Source organism: Paramormyrops kingsleyae, chromosome 2, assembly GCF_048594095.1.
Source record: "Paramormyrops kingsleyae isolate MSU_618 chromosome 2, PKINGS_0.4, whole genome shotgun sequence".
NCBI lineage: Eukaryota > Metazoa > Chordata > Actinopteri > Osteoglossiformes > Mormyridae > Paramormyrops > Paramormyrops kingsleyae.
The window spans coordinates 33069369-33093066 of record NC_132798.1 but is presented as its reverse complement, the minus strand read 5'-3'; the positions used below and the strand labels follow the sequence as shown (position 1 = coordinate 33093066).

Sequence of the window (23698 nt, the reverse complement as noted above, 5' to 3'; positions counted from 1 at the left end):
CAAATAAAAATAATGTGATATGAATGTAATATTAATCTGAAAGTGATTCTACGATCGGTTACCAACATGTTGAGAGTGAACTGGCTTCTTTAATTCTCACCTCACAAGTTTGAGATGAGGCACTGTTAAATCAGCTGGAGGGAAGTAGAGTATGAGCAGTCTTCTGTATCACCCCAATTTCAGTGTGGAGGGAAGGGCAGACTCCCAGATCAACATGGGAAGAGATATACTCATTATGAGAAGGACTAGCACTGCGGTGAAGAGTGGTGAAGACACATTGACCTGTCAGATTCCAGAGGTCTGTGGAGAACAACAATCATACATACAGGTCAAGACGTCACAAGGGCTGATCCAAGACCTGTGCCTCATTAACCATGCATGCTCCTCTGGGGGGCATTCTGGGAAAATGAACCTAGTGTAATGGAGGAGGGCTGAGAGACATCTTAGCAGAGTTAAACAGCTTCCCACCAGCAGCATATCGCTTATGTTTTAAGAGACATGGCAAATAATCGGACTGTCTTCGCTAACAATCATGTAGTCATTTAGTCCATGTGCTTTACCGGGATGTAAAGTTGCCCCCCAGGCTTGTTTTCTGGGTTCATGCTACATTGTTGGGGTAGCTGAGCCCACAAAGTGACACCACTGCGTCGTTAGAATGCAAACGTATCAAAGGCGGCCTCTCGTCACTGAAATTAAATCATTTCAAGCCTGGACGACTTCCTCATCTTAGTCTCCTCTTCGTTTTTCATTTCTCTCAATCCCCCCCACCCCAGCCCTGCCCTGCCCTGCCCTCCCCTCTCACCACTCAAACAGAATGGCCCCAGAATTCACCGAGTAACTCTGCTGGCTCACGTTTTTGGACAGGGGGCCGTAATGCGCTGATCACCACACTGATCATCACAGCCCGGCCTTCTCTCTCCTGCCTTGTTGTAATCTAGTCGTATGATGGACAGACGCTGCCCTGGTTCAATATGCCCACAATAACCTTGAACATTCATATAAGAGCCCCCAATGTTTATGGACTTGGTTTCCTGGCTGCACACGGGTATCAAAGTTAGCCACCTCTTGTCATTTCTTAAAGTTTTTTTTTCTTTGATTTAATTTTGAAATACTCCTTTTTTCCATTTTTTTGCACCCTTGGACAGTGTGGGCGTATTGTAAATTAATTCACAAACCCTAACATTCTCTTGCAGCAGAGCCAGATTTTTTGCGTTGCTACATATTGACTACCTGAATAGCACCCCCAGGACAAACATTAAAGCCTTTAAAGAAATGCATCATTTTATTTCCTGATTTGATTATTTTTATTTGGGCAGAAAACAAAATATTTCTGTTGGAAGTGGATGGAATGTTTCTCATGGCTGACTCTGCTAATTTCTAACATCTGTGACATGTCCCCGCAGTCACAGTTCAGTCCGATCTCATCCTCCATCCAGCCCTCCACAGCCTGCTTCCATCATCCACGTGCATTAAACATAAATATTTCCCACACTGACCAGCTTGGCTGCTATTTAGACCAGGAGCCGGTCATTCATACCAGTGTTCTGCAGCCCCATTTCATTTTTAAATGTTTCACAGAGGATGGAGTTCAGTCCTTAAACATTAGGCACCTGCTTTATGTATTTGTCAGTAGTGGATTGTTGTTGCAATAGCTGATAGGAAACCATTCTTTCTTCCAAATTAAAAGTCCCCTGAGATTTAGTGAGCAACTATTAAACTCTATTACTGCGTTACAATTTATTCAAGCAAAGAATTACTCTATCTCATTCATTCCGATCACTTGACATCCCAATATGGTGACCCTTTTGGATCGCGTTTAAATTCTCGCAATTTTGCTGCCAGGTTGAATATAATTGCCTGATTTTTGTTTAATGCTTGTTACAGTATATTAGAAAGAATTGCAGGTGGAGATGTTAAATGAATTTAATGTGCAGTGTGAGTCTCTTCTGTTTTCCACTGCTTCGCGACAGACGTTGAGACATGGATGTTACACAAGAGACTGAGCTATTTAAACAAAAGTGATACTAAAATCGTTAGTTTAATGAAAGAGTAATTGCATTTTGTCATTATCAATTACAATAAGCTTAGGATACCAGTCAGTAAAAATACTCTGTATGTATGCATCCAGAGTTAATTAGTTTGGATTTCTGAGTTGCTTTGAAGCTCTGAATGAAAGCAAAAATGAAACAATTTTTTACCAATGTTCAGTATCTGTTTCATATAGTGTATATTAAAGGATCATTTATCAGTTTTCATCCTTCTTGGACTGTCTGAAGCATTTCAGTATAGCCGTTTAATCAAACAGTTCATTTAAAGTGTTAATTAAATCATCTTAAAAGAAGCTTCATTACAGAAGTTTTTCAGAACAGTTTTGTTTTTTTTTTTTACTCCCTTCTTGCATGAGATGTTTGGGTCTGAAACTCAGCCCCTATAACACTGTGGATTTGGGTTGAAGGAGCAGCTTAGGATGAATTATGGTGGCTTTGATCTGAGCGCAGTAGGTTCATGCCATCTTTGTCCCGGTTTAATGAGTTTCGACGCCCAAGCCTCGGAGCGGTTAAGCTTTCTACGCCGTGCTGAATATTCAGTCTTTCCTCTACTTACCACTCCTTATCACTGACAGCCGTCGGTGCTGGAATTTTACTTTCCTCCATCACAGTCGTTGCCACCGCTGATTCTTTCTCTAGCATTCATTGATATACATTTGTGTGCCAGGTTTTTCGTCAAGTGTGACGGTTGTCTGTGTCGGCAGGGAGTAGCTTCCTGCCAAGAAAGCTGAGATGTTTATGCCCCAAAGATATTCCGATTCTTGTTACACCTGAATCTTTCCTCCAGACCTGAGCTTGTGTGAGCAGCCTGCTCGATATCCAGCGAAACTCCTCTCGTGAGCGATCGCCCGCTCTGTAGTCTTTCATCGAAAGGCTTCACAACTGGTCTGTAGCCACAACTGGCAGTATAATAACCGCTGGTCACATACGATGTGGGATTACTATTACATGCTCTTTTAAAGTTCCCTTTGGATTTGGTCTGAATACATATTGAACAAATGTTTCTCTCTTTTTCCGTGCCTGACTGACATCTGGGGATGTGGCCAAGCTAACCCGAGTATCAGCACTGCTGCCTCTCCATGCTGTTGTGGTTCATGTTCAGTTGGTGGGTTGCGTGTTTAATGTGGTGCTTTGCACCAGAGACCTGCATGGAAGGAAGGCCACCGTTTGCTCGCGCTAAAAATCCGTCAACACGCAGGTGGAGACCTCAAGGTCACCGAACGCCAGAGGAGACCGAGGAGAATAGTGAGGAGGAGGAATGTTTCCTCAGATATCATCTTCCCGCCCACATGCAGAGTCCCCGGAGGGACGTTGCCTCAGAAACCAGCATCACCTCCACACTCCCCTTGTTTACTACCTGCATGAAAAGGACTCCCACCGAGACTATTTCCCCTTTCTGTTTGGGCGGCCTTTTTCTCCGGCACGTCATCATGGCTGCTTACAGCCCAGCCGCTGACGCTTTCAGAATGAGGAGTCTGGCTCATTTTCAGGGGTCAAGGCGCCCGGCGATGTTTCCGGGAGACTTCCTGTGACACCGTAATTATTTAAATTCGAGGGAATCGCTGCAAGTCTCGCTCCGGATCGAAGTGTCACCCCAGTGAATCCGCTTTAGTTCATGACCCTCAGCGGAGGAGGAGAAAAGATCAGCTTCATTAGCTGAGGCTGAGTAGTGGCAGGTATAAAGCTCAGTGTGAATGTGCCTGTGTTTAAGGCCATTAATCAAGACAGAACCACCTCTGCCAGCTAAACGGATTAGCGGATTATCAGGTTTAAGCTCTGCTTAGATGACAGTTTAACTTGGGAAATTATTTTAACTTGAGTTTCTTATAGTGTGCCCTGGTTTCATTGCCATTTTAACATTGGCCTTGCGTGGCCTGTGATTGGCACATAACCAACCCCTTCAAACAAGCCCTGAATGACGCGATCAGCCGCCCATGTCCCGCCTTTCCCTGTGGATCCAATATTAAAAAACGAGGGAGAAACGACTTTGAATTCTTCACTACAATTGACAGGAATCCTATGAGGAGTTTGTAGGGTCCACCGCAATAATCTGTACAATGTCATCAAATTCCCTACGGAAACACACGATAGGGCTTATAGTGGTAGATCGAACGATTTTAAGAGAACGAAGGAAGATCCCAGAAGCTGATATATTCTTCTCGGCCTTTAGGTTCATGGGGAATGTATTAATAAATAACAAATAATACAATTGACCTTGAGTGTGTAGCACATCTCAGGAGAACATGAGGCTCTCTGACCAGTTCAATAAACCCTCCCTTCCTATAAAAAGGTAATGGGATTTCCTTTGATAGGGCATTAAATATCACGGAAGGTAGTTTGGAGGGAGTGGTTGTCAATTTATTAGGCATGGTGAAGGCTTTGTTCCCTATGACTTTGAGGACAGTCACTGTCTCTCTTGATGGAGGGGAAATGATACGAACATGGGTGAGCTTTGACCTTGGTCATCCTCTACTGGTGAACATTGTGTCCAAAGAGACTGGTGACTCGGGGATCTCACAGATGGTTTGACCCTTTGGGATGAAGGAGGAGAGAATCTCTTAGCTTTAAAGCAGGAATGATCATCTCTGGAGGAAATGATTTCTACAAATCCCTTGAGGGCAGTGGGGTTTCTGATCCAGAGAGTACTATACTTGGTCTTCAGCTTTTCATATCAGATATGGGTTTACTTTTGTAAGACCTGGCATCAAAACTGCCCCCAATCCCCTTTTGTTCCACTGAAATTGCTCCACACTCGGCTTCTTTCAACCTGCCAAGGCATTTCTTCAGGCACTCGTGTCTAATCTACTGCCACCACCTGGTGTGGAGGGAGCTTGCTGCTTCCAGGACTGGTATGTAAAGTCACGCAGGTGGATGTTCATACTGGTCGTCACATCACTCGCGGTCACCTCAGGCCACACCCACCAGCAGCGATCTTGGACTTCCACGGTTACCCTGGATCTCCCCTGTGGGCTGCTCAGGTGTGGCCCAGAATACAAAGCTGTGTCTTCTTCTGGCGCTTACACGGGACAGGTGGTCAGAAGGGATTGAGGGTGGGGGGGGGAGGGGGGGGTGCAGGATTATCAACAGCCTGAGAGGCAGTAGATGAAAGACCCCGGAGATGTTTCACCTGTTCGTCCAGGCTGTTCTGAATCATGCTGCCAGGATCCCTTTAAAGGACGAGCTGCTCCCTGCCTTTGGTGCTTACAGCCGGGGCCAGATACCAATGGAAAACAGATCTTGGTAAAAGAAAAATGCACTTGTCCTTAGGGGAATCCCGGTTTTACTGGCATTACTGCCTCTTTCTCCATTTCTCCACATGAAGATACGAAGAGGCGCACACACACACACACACACACACAGACAACGACAGATACATTTTTGTATTTCATCTCCTGCATCTAAAGGGGATGTGGTGGTCATGAGTTTATTATGAATAATTTAACGAGTTGTTTTTAATGGCAAAGTCTCTCTGTACACTGAGTGGGTGAGTAGCGGGTGAGTTTCGGGGGGGGCGGCGGGGGGGGGGGGGGGGGGGGGGGGGGGGGTGTTGACATAGCTGCCTTTCTCTCCGAGCCGCTCTTAAGGTAGTAACTCTAGTGCTTCTAGTCTACAGCTATTACTCAAACCACCACTTTTTTAAAAGTACGGACAGTCGATGGTAGAATCCCAGCTCATTATTCCAGTTTGAGACCCGACCCAGAAACCAGAACTCAGCAATTAAGTTTTCAGGCACTTTATTTTATTCACTTTCACGCTCCTTATGCATGTACATGTAAGAGTATTGCTATTATTTACCTATTAATTTTAATCTCGCTTAAATTGTATGTCCTGAGATGTGCATGGCAATGCACATTTGTTAAATTAATTTAGATCTTTAATGTCAGAGACAACCATAGAGGGAGATGGCCTTTGCGGAGGGGGGGGGGAGGGGGGGGGCGGGCTAACAGAAGGTTGAAGATGGTGGTGCGGAAGTCCTGTTCCTGTCCTGCTGGCCAAGCTCCCCCCTCCCTGCCTGGAGGAGGCTTTGTTGATCCACCTCAGCCATCTGCCTCTACCTGGGGACATGCAGCCATACCTTAAGGCATGCGGGCAGCACCCGCTGGGAGGGCAGACGGGCGCTGAGCTGGCAGTGCCCGCTCGCGTGGGCGTGCCGATGACCGCACCCGCCTGTTATAACACGCTGGAATTTTCTGGCAAATTCAACATTAGCATCCTGCTCACCAGCAAGAGCGATGGCAGGGTGAGCCCGCAGGAAGGAAACTGGCCAGCTGATTCGACACAACCATCCCCAGACACCTGACCTTCCCTCACGAGATGGCCGTGCCCCTCCCCTCTCATAATTACCATAATCATGGATACTCATGAATGTATAATCCAGTTTCCCCCATGAGAGCATGCTATAATTTGTGAGATCTTCTTCAGAGCCACGGCAAATAATCTTGGAGCAGGTTAGGGAACTTGGGAGTTTACCTCCTCTGGCTTCCAATGATCTGTCGATTCTCCCCAGTTCCATTCCAGACACGACAGGTCGGTCCTTCACCCCATGGCAATCATAATGTGGAACTCCCTGTCCAATACCAGTCTCCCACTGATAATCAGTTCTCCTCTGAACATGTGACAAAAACAGCCTGACATTTCATGTGAGAGCAGCTAATAGAGAAGATCCCAAATGCATGGGGTGTAAGCAAAAACACTTGATTCACAAAATCTGCTGATTAGCTCTTAATAACTCATTATCTTGCCACAGAGAGAGTCCTAGGTGACATCAGGTTGCAGGTTTCAGTGTCATCTTTGTCCTCAGCTTGTGTTGGCTGAAAAATGTGTACTTGGCCGGCCAGGGATTGTAAACATCCTGCTCCATCCTTAACTGCTCTCACGAAGGGCACGATAATGACCATCAGAATATCAGCACCGTCTCTCTCAGGAGGACTTTCTCCAACCAGCGTTGGAATGAGAATCCAAACCATTGAGAATGTTACAAAAAAAAAAGGAGAACAGGAAACCTGGAACTCGCTAACAGACAAATCACTGTTAACCAGGTAGCTAACGGCTGCGGGAGCCACAGCGAGTCTCTTCTCTGTCAGCTCTCCATCAATCCCAGCCAAGCCTCTCTATCGCTCTGGCCCTGCCGTGCTCCCAAGGAACCGTGAACAATACCTGCCACTTCCCGAGATCCTTTTTAAATCTCTCCAGCAGGCCGCGGCGTCCAAAAAAACACCCCTTTTATCCTCACCCATCATGCCAGGAAGCTCCTCGCTGCCCCAAAATAGTTCCTGTCCATTTCATGTGGAAATACAGCAGGCAGTCCATACGACGGAGCATCATACGACGAAAAACATGGGCTTAGCGCGCGTCACCTCTTCATGTGTCTTTGATGGTATTATGGGGGGGGGGAAATCAGTCACACGCATTCATCCACAAGATGACCCCCGTCCCGGGCTTCACTAATATCCCGTAGTGTCACTGCCGATATCGAGCGGGGGCAAACGAAAGACCAAACCATCACGTTTCACATTTATTGCAAGATGTATATTGGCTGCCTTTGGTCAGCCTAGCAGATTAATAGCTGACATTTCTCAGCACCCCACTCGTCAAGTCGAGCCGTCCTATTCCCCTGATACAGTCCCCTTAATGTAAACTGGGGGCAGGAGTTGCAGGCAGTGTAGCTCTCTTCATAAAAATGTCATTTTTTTCGAGTCACCCTTCGGAATTCTATTTCATCTGAAAGTAAATGAATTCCGTCACGATGGGATGTGTTGGTAGCAGGAGCCAAACAACAAAGCATAATAAACCCTATTTCATTTAAACAACTGTGGTTTCAACCATGCAGAGTCTTCCTGAGGACCACAAGCCCACGCTGCAATTTTTCACCTGATACAGTGTTGATTCATTTGTGCAAATCAGGGCTGATTCTCTTAAAGTAGTAAGTGACCGTTTTTTTCTTCCTCCTAGGAACTGTCTCCTTCTAGTCGACTGTGTCCATGTTTTCAACCTTGCGATTAGCGTGTGGGTGTACACTGATTGGATCTCGTTATTCCTGACATATATTACCATAAGCACTGAGCAAAGCGCCACAAGGAAATGCATATTAATACCGGCTCATAAATGGATAGTATTTTGCTGCTGGGGTACAAAGAGCAGTTAATTAGTTTAAACTAGACTTGTAACGAAATTTGACTTGTATGCAGATTAAGTTTGCAGTCAAAGAAAATGATGTCATGGATTAGATAATGAATAATTACAAATGATAATGCAGCTGAATATACTGAGAATAAATTAAGGATGTTGAGACTGTTGTCACTATGTAACCAAACACCATAAACGTTTTAAGCTATCGTAAAATCAAGTTGAATCTTAACTATTAATGCATTCAGGAACCATGTTTTCATTATAACGGCTGTTTTGTCAGAAAGTAACTCATGTGAGAATACCCTTATGTCTTGGTGAACTAGGAGCTGACTTTGACAGTAAACCTGCATATAAATCATGGCTTGCCCGTATGTACCATTGAAGGCACCATGGTCATGTCCTCAGCATTATTGCTGAAACTCCAATACCCACAGTCCATTGCGAAACATACCTAGGAATGGCTAACACTTTGACCTCAGTATTTAAAAAATTCTGGCCCTGGCTCATGGCAGCATGTAGCTGTAACGGACTTTACAGAACCGTTCCATTTTACTAGGAAGGGCCTGTGAGATCCGTCTCAGCCAGGCTTTGGGAACAAAGGAAGCCTGTGAACTCAGGGTGTCGGGCTGAGGATTCTGGGTAATTCAAGTCTCCTGAAGCAACTCGAAGCCCAGTGGATGAAGTATGTCCTTGCCCTCGACACCCCGGGCTCCCTGCCTCGTTCCTGCTGAATTTCCTCATCACCAGGCGTTGTATAATTACACTGGTCTATCTGAGAAGTGCTGACAGTTATTTCAAAGAAAATCTGATGAAACATCCACAGAAAAATTGTATGAAAAACTGGGACAAACATAAACATGTACCAAGCCAATTAAATTTACCTCTCTTGGGATGCACAAAGTCACAATAACACATCTTGGCACTCGTAAAGGCATTTTTACATTACCCTTCATGAAGAACAAATCCGCTGCTTTTAAGAACAACAAAATGAAAAATTAGAATACAAGATAAGATTAACATATATAATGACAATTCAATAAACTCAAATGTAGTGTTAGCATTTCTTAATCTCACAAAATGGGTAACTTTAAAACAATGTAGAGCTTATCAGCCTTTAATCTGATTTGAAGTTATTGGTGTTGTTATATTTCCTGCTTGTCCATATTGTAACACTCCTCAAAGGGGGATACGCACCTGACGAAGCATGTCTGCTAGCTATGCCTGTTTTGGTGGCTATAAATTGGGGGGATGGGGGGGGGGGGGGGGAGAGTACCCAGCCGTGCCTTGATCTGCCATGGAGACCTCCGAAAACCAGCCCGTGCGGTTTCTCCCGTGCCATCTGTTCTGCCTTCATGCTGTCATCCCAAGAACACCTCCAGGGCGGGGCGGGGGGGGGGGGGGGGAGGGGGGGGAGCAAATGTGTGATGGCTGTATTGGGGTGAGATTCTCCCCCAGCTCCTAGCAGTGTGTTAGTCCTTATTCTGCGTAATAGAAGTGAACCAAACTTATGTTGGCCATGGAAGCCTGACAGATAATTAATTTGATGTGAGTGCGTCTATTTGGCAGTTTTAAGCATACGCTCTGGAACGGCCCATTTTTAGTGCACAAGTTATGGGTATTAATATTAATGACGGGGGACAGGGGCACACTGCTCTGGAATCGAAGGGCTGTTGCGTGACATGAGGTATATTCTGTTCCCCTTACTTTTGCAATGGCTTTTGTTTTATGTACTTAATCCAACATTTTATGAAGATGTTTCAGACCGTTTTATGAAGATAGTGTTTCAGGCCATCAAAGCAGAGGCAGGATAGGGGTGGCTGTGATCTACAGGAGATTGTTGAGCACGACCCACAAACCCTGTTGCTGTAGCCCTACTCGTCAAGACAGTCAGACTCTCTGATGCTCCCTGAGTTCACCCAGCTGACCCTGTTACCCACAGCAAAGTAATTAGTCCAACCCAAATCAGCTGTATTTCATAACCTGAATAGTCTGCTGGCACAGGGTTCACGATCCATCACCATGGTAACACAAGAGCGCACCCAAACCAGTGCTGTGGTGTCACAGTGTGTCACCCTGACGGTTCAAGTGCTACATAAAAGCCAGTGTTTCGCATAACCATTGTGCTATATTTGTCACTTTATATATTGACTTATAGTCTCATATACAGTATGTTACAATGAACCGATCTCTAATGACACCGTGCTTCTCCAAAATGCTTTTAACCATAAGAATTCTGCCAGGTTTTCCTCCCTAATGTCCCAGACAGAGCACTGCAGTTAATGTGACAGAGAGCAGGGCTATGACAGCCCCAGTGATGCTGAGCGGATTTAACGAATGACGCTCGGTTACAGCCATGCTTGGAGGTGAATCATCACCAGACTGTAACGTACTGCAGAAGAAGGCGGCCGAGAGGGATTATACATGCAATCACGTCCCACACCAAAGGACTCCTGCAGGGCACCCTATTCACCTGCCCAGAGTGCTCTTTGAGTCCTGCGAGTATTCATGCCTTTGGAAAGCAGATAGGCTACAGTCATCGCAAGCTTTCATTATGGCTGCATTTGAATAGAATCGAGACCATATTGATGGTAACCATGGAATGACTTAATTCTTAGAGTGAATCTGGATGGGTGAGTTCTGATAATCAGAATGTGGTGAGAGTCAGAGGATACTCATCAAGCATATCCTCAACCCACTGCTTTCTTTGATGGCAAAGAGGGTTGCTGCTGTGGTGCCCTGCTAATATCTTAGACCACAGTTTTTGGAGAGTCGGGTAGTCTGTTAGATGAGGTCCTTCATTTGAAAGCAGGAGGTTTCTGATTCGGGTCAAAGGGAACCAGTACGCTTGAATGATGTATTTAACCCAATTCACCTAATGGGCAATAACACTAAGTAGTTTTCAGAAAAATTTGTTGGATAAGTGAATAAACCTAAAGGAAAGGAAGTGTTTTGCATCACCATCTGCAGTCGAATGTCTGTGCGCTGCCATACCATGGAATGTTCTAGATTCATTTTTAGGATCCCCGAGATTTTACAGCAACTGGGTAAAGTGGTGTGCTATGGCCGAAACTCTCTAACGAGGTTTGGTGGTTGCTATGAAACTAGTAGCAAGTCAAGTGTTGCCATCGATCCTGCATTCATTTTCCCCAAATTGCAATAAAATGTGAAACGTCACATCAGCCCTTAACAGGGCAGAGTGGAGATGCAAACAATCCCACAGAGAAGTGGTTTTAGGATGCGGAGGCGTCCAGCTGGACTCGTAGGCAAGGCAGCAAATATGCTGCACATTTCATGATAAAGGAATGAATCCTGACATTAGATATTAATCCGTTTTATCCCCACACTTCCATAATTATGAAAACCATCCTCAAACATGTTCTAAAGCCATTTTCCCCCAGATTTCCCTCTAATCTTTACATGAATTACCTTATTCACTTTAACAGATGTGAGAACAGGCAGGTGGGTATTAATTCGCTTAAAAGGAGAACTTGCACCAGAATTTAAACAAGCTTCTTTTTCTTTTCTGAAGGAACAGACATTGAATCTAAAATATTCTGGTTTTGTTCTTCACTTTGCGAGTTCTAACAGCCCTGGCGAGCAGCGCGGCTGACATCGCCAATTAATAGTGCGATGGAGTTAATGAGTTTGCGATGTCCACTGTATGTTTTTACTTAACCTTTACTTTTTACACCCCAGTGCCCTTTATTTCCTTCGGTTGGGAGTATTTTAAAGCTGTATTCTTCCATCTCTTTCTCTGGGAGGAGCAGCCTTCCACCTCGCCGGCTTGCATTACTGTCCCTGTTTCTTTCTCGCATTTGTCCCGGAGCTTCGCCTAAGGGAATAGCGTGCAATTTCACATTGTCAATTTCAGCATTTGCATCCTCTTGGATGATTTACTTTGGGGGATGTGTCACTAAAAAAGTCAGTTAGCGTGACAGCAGATGTATTCTGCTGGGTTTTACCAGCGACTATGAATGACCACCTGGTCCCCTGGGTCTGGTATCCATGTGGCCGCCCCTCGCTGATGATCACTGTGATTATGATGGAGCACACGGCCACAGAGCTGGGGGTTTGCGCTCAACTTTCAATGTCTAAACCCCGAAAAAGACACGACCGTCATGCTCAGTGATGGCGTGAGACTGAAATTGCATAGCTGTGTGGCGCTGCACATTAATTCAGACAGGAGTCAAACATGCAGGCGGCTGATTGTGTTTTTTTGTTTTTTTTTTTCCTTTTTGCCTCTCGATCTAGACATCTAATGAACCTCGGATCGTCTGTGTTCTCCCAACACATGTTTGTAATTTCCTCGGAGGTGATTGTCGGCAGATTGGTAATTATTATTGATCAGCCTAAAGCACTACCAGGCAGGAGTGGTGTCAGGGAGACAAGCCGATTTCCTCCTCCATCCTGGGAGCTTCAGGTCTGACTGGTTGATTGGTGAACAGCGACAGCGGCAGGATCCCATTATAACGATACAAACACACACCTAATACATTCAGGTACATTTGACGATTATTCCCCATTTCATTTAATCGCAAATCCATTATTTGTATCTCACTTTACTAGTGAGAACCGAAACTTAACAAGCACTTCTTTACGTTTGAATTAAAAATTATATTAATCAGAACCAGTCAAAACTTTAAAAAAAAATTACCCACTGCCAGAAACAGTTTCCAAAATCAGCCAAATAACCTTCTGTATTCAATCTGGATACTCTTATATTTTGATGGTTTAGGTAAATTGGTGTGAAATTTAAAGAGGAATACCTTTGCTAGTTTATTAGCTGAATTCAGTCAATAATTTGTAAAATACTTTTAAAGTACAAGTATTGTAAAGTAATTAAATTAAAATTGTAAATAATAATAATGATTATAGTTTTATGTGCCACCTTAACACCTGTCCTTTTTGCTCTCCTACGAGAGACACACGCATACAGGTGAACACCAAGCTTGGGGTCAGAGCACAGGGTCAGCCATTTAGGCTGTGTTTGGGGTTAAGGACCTTGCTCAAGGGTCCAGCAGTGAGATAACTACTCAGCTGGCTAGGGGATATGAACCAGCAACCTTCCGGTCCAGGCTCATGAAAATCAATAGTTAGCAACATGTCAGCAGTCACAGCAGTCTGTACTGGCAGCACGGTGCGGGGAACAAAATCCCATCGCCCTCATTACTGCCATTTCAGGCCAGTAGCGTTCCACCACCATGACATCAGACGCCTCTCACACTCGACTGTGCTTCTCACTGTGTAATTTGTGCATCTGCGGTGTTTTCCCGCCATGTTTATTCACAGAACACTTCCCCACGTCCCCAAGTGTGGCGAGCACTCCTCTCCGCCACGGGCAACGTGTGTCGACTAGTTAGCACACCAAGGCCCCCGAAAGGCGCGTCCCTCCTCCCCTGGCTTAATTGCGGCTCCTCCCTTTTGTTAATGACTGTAGGTGACTCAAATCGCAAAGGACATAAAGAGCCATAACAGGTGCCCTAAACTGTTAATGCTGGCTAATTGTTCAGTACTTTGGGAGAATTGGAACAAGAGACCCAAGACAGAAAGTGCTTACAGCAGAAATGAAGGATCTGCAATAGGGATGGAAACACACCTTAACACCCCAGGAATATATCACATCTTATACAACCAGATGGCGCTGTTGCTCAGAACAGAGCATCAGAAGCACAAGCGTGATGTACCCCCCTTTGTAATGGAGTAGGGGCAGTTTTTTGGGACGTGAGTGGACTGGGGGGGGGGCCCATCCCCTGTCACACCTCCTTCACCCAAGCTCACAGAGCAATCCTCATGCAGTGACTCCATGTCCCGCACATTCCAGAGAGTCATGCAGGTGCTTGGGCCCTCGTTCCCAGATGTGGAATGCCGCTTCCCACATTATGGCCAGAGGATCCATCTCCTCTCCCCCGCCCTCCCGATTCCTCTCAGAGATACTGGATTTCCCATGTTCAGTGGTTACCATGGCATCTAGAACTGTCCCCCATTATGGAGTGACAGATAGATTATTTTAATTACGGTGCAAAGTGGTCGTGAATAATGAAAAATCACACACATTTCAAAAATCACATAAAGGGAAAATTACACCCCCCCCCTCAAAGCAAGCATCCCGTTGATGCTCTACATAGTAACAAAAGAATTAAGAGACAATCGACTTTTCACATTGAAAGAAAACACACTGCGATCAGCAAATTAAAAACGGAGGAGATTAGCTCTGAATGCCCTGTCGAATTTATCGATTGTGCGTATGCTGTTTATGACAGGCGTCTCAAAGGGAAGGCTTCATTGATGTTTACTAGCAATATCCTGTCCCCTTATCCCTGATTAGCTTTATTAGACACGGCGCAGGGAGACACCTGAAACGAGTATAAATAAACCGTCTCACGTGCTGCTGGCATGGCAACCGAAATTAGCCGTCTCCCAGCAGCCTCAGCCCCCTCCCTCCTGTTCTGTTTGCCCCGGGGGGTGAGAAGGAGATTGGAAATGCCTCATGGGCTTGTTTGAGGCACAGGGCAGGAGGGGAAAAGCATTCATGTAAATCACTGTTAATTGTCAGTTTATTTGATGACTCTTTTAGTCGAAAATGTCATTTTAAAAAATGATTTTACCTCATATGCGAGAACTGAAGGCATTTTTGGTAAGGAGATTATGGTAGCTGTGTTTTTTGTCTATTTACTATGCTAGCTTTGGTCTATTTACGCTGCTATGTCCTATGTAAGCGTCTTTGAGTTTTTGAAAAGCGCTATATAAATAAAATTTATTATTATTATTATTTATGAAGGCAGACAGCTGGCTTTTCCCCTCTCATTCCTTATCTGGTCTTTTAAGAGACCCCCCATACTCCTGTGACTTGCTTTTATCTGAAAGCACATCCAGAATCATATGGTCCGTAATGTTGTCTGTGGATAGAACATGTTCATTAGCTTGGTTCTTTCTGTGGTATATGATCAGAGCTAGGCTTTGGACCGTCCCTTTCAACATCAGCCCAGTATATGACGGTCCTCCACCATGTCCACTAAGTGAGACTTCAGTTCATGTGTGAGCCATAGCCTTCACCAGATGATGTACCATCCCTCTTCGGAAAGCACTGTTTGCTGAGAAGCAGTCAGCTGACAGTGTGTGTCGCTGTAGAGCAGTGAACCCCAGCCATCATACAGAATACAGGCGAAACCCACATTTTTATCACATGACCAGGGACAATGAGAACATTTTGGGATTCAGGAAAAGCAAGATCTTTGTCCAGCTTCTGCAGAGGTAAAATGAGTCTTGTAAGATTGCGGATCTGAAGGAGAGTTCACTCTTTTGACCACTTATGGGTTACCTCCCCCTCAAAAGGCTCTCTGCAAACAAACCCCATCTCTGGACATTTTGTCAAACAGAATGGGTAATTGGCAGGGTAAGCAGGCCATTTAGAAGGCAGCAGATGGAGAAAACCTCACATAGGGCCAGCAATTACTTCACCCGAATCCAGATCAAAACCAAAACAAGAAAATCTTCATTTCATCTCACACCATCGCTTGTATGATCTAATATTTACAAGTTCACTTTGTCAGGATGAATTCAGGAAGTGAATGATAGCCTCACACCTCCCACTGCTCTGCTCCTGGGTGTGTGTGCGTGTCTATGTCTCATTCTACAACCTTGCAAATAGAAGTTTACAGTATAGAACATATATTGTTGAATCAATCCAGTTATGCTGGCTAAATAAGTTATCTTACATAGTTCTGTCATATTGTATGATTACAGAAGTGTTTGGCATAATTGACACATACATTCTCATTTTATTATCCCCTACATCACGGATGTTTGTTCTTTTTTATTGCTAGCTTAATTCTCACAAACACTCTCCCGATGTCTTCCCAACAATCCCAGTGGGCCAAAATCTTTCACAGGCACAGTAGATACAGACAGCCGAGAGATAAATCCAGGCCGCCATGGCCTGAAAATTTCCGCCGTAAATTCCCAGTTTGATCTGAGGAAAGTGCATCTGTGATGGAGAAATCGATTTCATTTAGAGCTCTCATCAAGGAAGCTCTCAAGCTGCCAGACACTCACAAAGAGCTGGGAGGTATCTGCTGAGTGGACAGACGGCCCAAAGCAGCGACACCACAAAGGCTCAAAACAAAACATGAACCACACCCCCCCCCCCAATAAATAAATAAATAAAAATCCGCATACTGTGTATGTATTGTTTTAGGGTTCTTGGCTGGAGAGAGTCACACACAGATACAAGTCAGCTGCAACAAGAGATCTGTGCTGTGAATGAGATTGTTTGGGATTTAATTAATCTATAGTGCTGTTTCCAGTAGTGTACATGGATGTATATAACATGGGAAAGCATGGTACTGTTCACCCTTCGTGATGCATTCACTTTTCGAAAGTCTGGACTTTTGTGTTTATTTATTTGTGTGTCTGTGAGTGTTTTTCCACCAGTAAAGGTGTAAATGTCAGCAGAGTAAGCATCTTCAGGCTGCATGCTCCCAAATAACACACAGACCCTCCATGGGTGTGTAAATCCCCATGTCTGCTTCCCTGATAGCCTCCCACTGCCTGCTCATCACTGTGTCGACATTCTCGTGGTGGGATGGGGTCACTCTTGGCCTGTTGTGACTGGCACATGCCCTCCAGGACACTAAAGACCTACCCTCCACCAACAAGAAACACACAAACCCATCACCATCGAAATCATTTTAAATTGTAAATTGTACTATATGAAGGACATTCTATTTGTGGATATAGAAATAAACATTTAATATTAGAGCTAAATGAAACAGAGATCCATCCCTGATAAGTACAGATTCTAATGTTCGGATTATCATGCTCTTTTCACACAATGTGAAAATATTGTCATGATGATCAGTAATTTACCAAGACGACCTACCTGCTTTTATATAAGGATGCTTAGCACTTCATGCAAATTACGTACTCGGACTGCAGCATCTAAACATATCTCGAGATTCGGAATGTCTCAAAAGTCTCAGATGGAGTTCACAAAAGCTGTTAGAGATCATGGAGATGTGCAGCGGGATATTAACAAATCATGTGGAGCATCGTCAATGAGAATTAGCCGCCGCTGGAGAGGACCCCTCTGATGTCCTCCAGAGCCCTCTTGTCTATGTAAACAACCTTAATGCATATGCAAATGTAGGTGTAACGTAGGCGAGGTCACAAGGTACTTAATTAGAAGAGAGAAAGCTAATTATGACACAAGGGTGATGCTTGCAGTTGTTTTGACATGTTTGTATTTGAAAAGCAAACAGACTAAAAAGATTGCGCTCATGAACAAAGAGATTCCAGAATGATGCCATCAAAGGGATGGGAACACAATTAAAGGGTGCTTTCACCTATGACAGATGTGAGATGTGAACTCATTCCCCACGGTGTGAAAGTAATCCTGCAAATGGGTTTTCAAATTAGCAATCGGTGCCCTTGTTGGCTTCTTACATACCTTAGTTTGATCCAGCAGTAACTCATAAACATTTCTGCTACAACAGGCTCTGGGAGGCAGGATGCAAGGCAGGTATATAAAAAAACAACAACAGTATGCCAGAACCTGAGGTTCCATGGGAAGTCTGAGGCCTTTTTTAGGTGTGAATGTGTGTCTATGAATGATGTGTGTGCCCTGCCATGGGTTGGTGTCCCATGCTGAGTTGTTCCCTGTATTGTACCCATAGCTTCTGGGATAGGCTCCAGACCCCCTGTGATCCTGAATAGGATAAGTGGATCACAAAATGAATGAATTAAAGGATGGATATATTCTTTGTTGCTTAATGAATACTGCTGCCACTGATGCTATTCCAGATCCAGGATTACACCAGCAGTCTGCACAATACTAACATTGTTACACAGACAGATCTCTCAGTTCCTCAACCCAAATGGCCACATCTGTCCACACTCCAAATCACAGCTGAATATGGGGGTCCCAATGGTCAATGGACCCATGAGATAACCAATATATAATCAACCAATTAAAATAAGATGAATGATGTGTCAGGTATAGCTCTTGAGATCTTTTCTCCAACTGTCTAACCTGTAACCCCTAACCCTTAACAAGGTCACACCTGACTCATATGAAAATGGTGTGGACATATCCATCCATCTTCTGAAACCACTTGTCATATGATGGGTTGGTGGGGGGTCTGGATCCTATGGGCGCAAGGCAGGGAACAACACAGGATGGGGCACCAACCCATCACAGGGCACATTCACACACCATTTACTCACACACCTATGGGCAGTTTAGCACCCCCAATGAACCTCAGCATGTTTTTGGATTGTGAGGGGGAAACCAGAGAACCCAGATAAAATCCCATGACGACACGGGGAGAACATGCAAACTCCACACACAGAATCATGGTGGAGGCGCAAAGCCAAATCCCAGAGGTATGAGGCAATAGTGCTAACCACTGCCGCCCCAGTGTGGATATATATCATAAAAAAATATAAGGGCCTCTAGTATATTAAAATAAAGATATTTACTCAACCTAATACCCCCCCTAAGAACCAAACCAAAAACGTCATTATTAAATGAGACCTGCAATACCCATATTTACTATATGCCAATCAAAACCCTGAAGAACAGCAAGCATGATATTATGGACATTGCTTACAATCAGTTAATATCCTTCAGCCCTCAACTGAATGTAATTTATTGGTACCTTGGCTGTTGATATATTTGTTTTGACAGTTTGATAAGCAAGGCTGCATTTTATTCATGTTCTAAATACGGCCAATTTATATGTCCAACGGTAAATAATGTAACCGTCATGTTGATTAGCAGTTTTCTCAAACAGAAGACCTAATTATTTAGTTGGCTCTCACGGAAATGAGAAATGCAGCCTTGTGATTTCTGTATTTCTGATCATTTGTGTACTAAAGTATACAAGTACACATACACAATACTGTACAATAAATGTATATGTACATAAAACACTCATAAGTTTAGCTGTGATCTGACCATAAGAGGGGGCTTCCTCATCCGGCCAGACTCCACTGCTTCTGAACACTCGGGCTGCCCTTGCCAAGCTACCATGGTATATCTGACAACCCAGAGTTGCAAAAATAATTCTGGAAATGTCAAAGGAACTCAGGCATGTAAAGAGATGCTTTTCAATTGACAGCTCATTTCAATGGCTGCTGTGTTTGACCTCCAAATTTATGGAGGTCTGCAAGGGATTATGGGAAAAAAAACTGTTTATGAGAGGTGTGGGTATACTCCCTGCTTAGAACATCAAACAAATAACTTATGATGGAAACGCTACCGTAATGTTGCTCCTGTCAAAGTCTTGTATTACTGAACTAATAATGTTACGTTATTTTAAGTCAATTGCTATAGTAAAAATAGCATAACATCATTTGACACACTTGGGTGGTTTTATAAATAAATCTGTTGATTAGTGGAAAATTAAAGGCTTGGTTTGAAAAACAGTTGGCTTTGTGCTGTGATGTAACTTTAAATTTAACTCATTTTTGAGGGCGGTTATTTCTGATCAAGTACTTTCTGTAAGGGATCTACGGAAATCATCTTTGACATGTCCTCAAGCAGTGTTGCTGCTACCAGCTTGAATAATACAAAAATAACTGGCTTCTGAGTGAAATGTGTTTGTCATTTTATAGCATTTTTTCCCACTGAGGTAAATTAATGCTAAAGCTAGCTGTACCCATTTCATGCAACTTTGTGGATTTCTTACAGCTGACATTTTTTCGATAAACACGCAGATCCCCATCTTGGTACGGCATGACTCCCTCTGTGACTTCCCTCATATCATATATAACAGGTTACTCTTGGGGATGTGGCTGACTACGGTTATTTGTTTCACTTTGTTATCATGCACCTGCTAGCTGTAACTAGCCCTTAAAGATGTTGCTAATTGCGCCTCTAGGTGTCCTTAGGGACTCCTTACGACTTGTAATCCTGCTTCATTTCTCCGTATATGTCGAACTGGCTCACTAAAGTAAATGAATGATTTTGTTTTCCACTATTACACTCTTGCAAGACGAGGACAATACCCAGGGTGCCTTTCTCTCCCGCTGGAATATTTCAGCAGACTTTTGTCATTTCAAGATATTCTGCTATACAAAGACTGTATTTTTTAAATCTGCGAGAGGGGAGATGCATTGTGAGGGATACTTTGGCACTGCAGGCAAATAAATGGCTGTTTTATCTCCCTTCAGCTCTGAACCGTCGACCTGCCAAGTGGACAATGCAGTGGAAAAGAAGGGGAGGCCAGCAGATGTGGAGGCGGATGCCGTGGAGAAGAATGGACACGTCAAAGGCAGGGAGACCAAGCACCGAGGTCACCGGCGGGTGCGCAGGTAAGTAAGCCCCTCATGCCACAATCTGAGCATCCCCCCCCTTCACAGGAGGCAGCTTCAATTTGTTATTCTGTCACCCACAATGGTCGGCTGCTCCACAGCTATTGATGTTTATCTGGGATCCACATACGTACACCTTCAGCCGAATGCACGAGGTTACCCTCGGTTACATTGGCGGCCTCGGAGAGTCACGTAAAAGACAAAGTGATGTGCTGGAGCCAAAACCTTAAGAGCCCCATTTTAAGTGTGTATCTGGGAATTAGGCCCAGTGCCAGATCGCTTCCCCTCTGTGAAAAGTGTCCGCTTACCTGCTCTAAAATGTCTCAAAATGGGTGCTGACAGCTGGAAAACATCCCTGATTTCCCTGATACCATCAAAGGAAGGAGTCTCTGCTCGGCACTCAACAAAAGATACGTCCTTCAAAGGTTTTTCCAAGCATGAGCAGAACGTAGCTTTCTGCCTGAGCTGCTGACGGACTTTGTTTTTTGTGTGGGAATGTTAGCCGAACCCTGCTCCGTTTAATGCCACCGCAAATAGCGAAATGATGGAAACCCCACACCCGCAACCTATCTGTCGTCAAGATGCCAACAGCGGCCATTAATTCCCTTGACCACGCGTCAACAGCTGACAGCTAAAGTGATGGCGGTCATTAGATTCGCTTGCCAAAGTGTCACACTGAAGGTCAAAGTGGAGAACAGCAGCCAGAGCCGGTCATGACACAGAGCCCTTGCAGTAACAGAGTTAATGTGTGGGGAGCGCCGACAGGGTTTTATGGCATGTAACAGCCAGCTAGCAACACAACCAAATTTTCTGCAATATAAGTATTTCATGCCAGATGTGTGCGGAAACGCTAGCATTACGCTAAGAGGGTTTCGACACAAATTTACCTTAGAACTGTGCTAAATTGCACCTGCAAGCAACAAATTACAGGTTTCCTGAGTCAACAGAATGTTACAAACGGCAGATTAAGCAAATCCGTCACAGTCACCAGAAGAGTGAACTGAGTATTTATTTCTCTATGAAATTAATTCCACCACCATATATTTTTTTCTGTTTTTGTAATGCATGACTGAAAAAGACACAATTCCCCTTTTATATGTATAAATATATATAGGAATGTGGGATGAATAGATGAAATTTGGAGATTTGTGATAGTGAACAAGATCATGTGATACTGGCATTGATCATGTGATACTGACATTGATCATGTGATACCAACATTGATCATGTGATACCGGCATTGCTCGAGGAAGGATAAGATCAGCAGGGGTGCCCATCTCAGGAGCAGCAGGACCTGGCAGGGAAGGAGTCAGCACAAGATGCACTGAGGGTCAGCTGGCAGAAAAACACACTGTACCACATCAGTGCAATGCCCAATGCCCCCGCCGATGTGTCTAAGATGGGTATTTTCCAAAAAACATCAGACTGACATCATATTTTAACCTTGTACTCTGCAGCTGAAAGCTACAACTGGAGAAACTATTTTCTCCTCTCATGGATTTAAAAACGTAGACATGCACAACTGGTATAGGGGGAGTTAACGAGATGTGAAGCTTCGTATCGGCATGGAGGGCAGTCGCCGTGATGCTCTTCCACTGCTGGAGCTCCTGTCTGACACAGTTGTCATTAATTATGCTGCAAAGGCCATGTTCAATCCTGATCAATGTTCATTTCAGACTGCGGGAAAATGAACATGTGTAAAGTTGCTATCGGCACGCCTTTCATTCCAGCTGTGGTAAATCCGCACTTGGTATCTTTAAAAATTTATTGACAGGCGTAACTCCAACTCTTCAGGAATGGCAAGATGGCTGTGAGACAAGGAACGAGCTCACCAACATGCACAAAATTGCCAGACAGCAGTTTACAGGAGTACCACCCAAATGATAAACAAAATCTTTCTTCCTGTAATTGTAGGGAAATTAAGGTATAGAGTGTCATGTTCATCAGTGCTGTAGCTTCATATCTCCATGGTAACACTGGATTTCTTTAGCTCCTTGACAGAATAAAGATGACATAATGGTTCTGAAGGTCAACAGATGCAGCATCAAGGGTAGAACTGCTGTCATCGGGGGGTTGAAGGTTTCATTTTCTGTGTAAGGGTCTCCTTTTTGTTATTTTTATTTCTAAATTGTGTTTTATTTTCTGGCTCCAGTTTCAGTGACACAGATAGCATGACCTTTCCTGCTGTAGAGACGTTGTGACACATTCCCGTAATCTGAAAGATTTGATGATTAGCCTGTTCCCCACATCGATCTGGTTGTAGCAAGTGGTGGAGGTGATAAATTGGATTCTACAGAGGTGGAAATTATGAGCAGCATTTTTCTCAGACTTAAACACGCCCTGCGACGGATTGTTTGGCACGGCATGTAAGACGGTGAAGCAGAGAAACATCGCGTCAGCCGTGAAAACAAGATTACAAAGATAACAATTTATTTGTAAAATGGGGCAAAATAAAATTTGTATGACACAAGCCCCAGTGATTTGGGGGGGGGGGGGGTGGGGTGGGGTGTAAGACCTGCCTGCCTGTAGGGGTGATCTAATAGTTTACTGACACATTCGATCTTCTCATAGAGCCAGATTCTGTGGCATGGCCAGATAGTGCTACTTTTCCCCACAGTGTCTCCTCAGGAACATGGTTTACTTGGGGTTTTCAGCTGCTAGTTGACATTTACAGACTGGTGTTGGCATTTGTGGCTAATTCGGGATTAAAACTAAGAAATCTGGAACTATAATTCAGAACGAAGGCGGCAGAACCATGGAAAAGGCTTACGGGGCCATCAGGAAGTCCAGAGCGTGAGGCAGGATACATGCTGGATGGGATGCCAGTCGGCAATCCATTATTTATACATTTTATACATTTAAGGCCAAGTTTAAAGACAGTGATCCAACAGAATCACATATATATGAAGCAGCCAGAGAAAACTCACGCCAGCTCGCACAGCCAGAGCAGGGATCGAACCCAAAACCCTGGAGGCAGGAGAGTGGAGGTGTGATTCTGCTTTGCTGCTCCCGATCCCCCTCCCTCACATATGACATCTGTCATCTTCTATTTGGCTCATCCTTACCCCCCCCCCCCAGTTCAAGTGTTTTTGAACTTTGCTAAACGAGCTTTGACAAAACCATGGGAGATTCCCAAAGCAGGTCTCTGCTACAACTGCAGGAAATGACTCTCCCACTGTTTGTCGGGCACTATAAAGGTTGCATGAAGG

The 23698-nt window shown here is 44.3% G+C and overlaps 1 protein-coding gene and 1 long non-coding RNA gene across 2 annotated transcripts in view; one reads left to right on the top strand and one right to left on the bottom strand.

Moving 5' to 3' along the window:
- LOC111844164 (uncharacterized) overlaps nucleotides 1–20971 on the bottom strand; it is a 41767-nt gene extending 20796 nt beyond the window's left edge. Inside the window, exon 1 of the long non-coding RNA XR_002838323.2 lies at nucleotides 20798–20971. This is a non-coding gene — a long non-coding RNA (uncharacterized lncRNA). The remainder of the gene's footprint in view (nucleotides 1–20797) is intronic.
- The window catches only part of srrm4 (serine/arginine repetitive matrix 4), a 48957-nt gene that overhangs the window by 7896 nt on the left and 17363 nt on the right, over nucleotides 1–23698 (top strand). The window contains exon 2 of the mRNA XM_023812381.2: nucleotides 20349–20489. Within this exon, the coding sequence (XP_023668149.1) occupies nucleotides 20349–20489 (141 nt within the window). The remainder of the gene's footprint in view (nucleotides 1–20348; nucleotides 20490–23698) is intronic.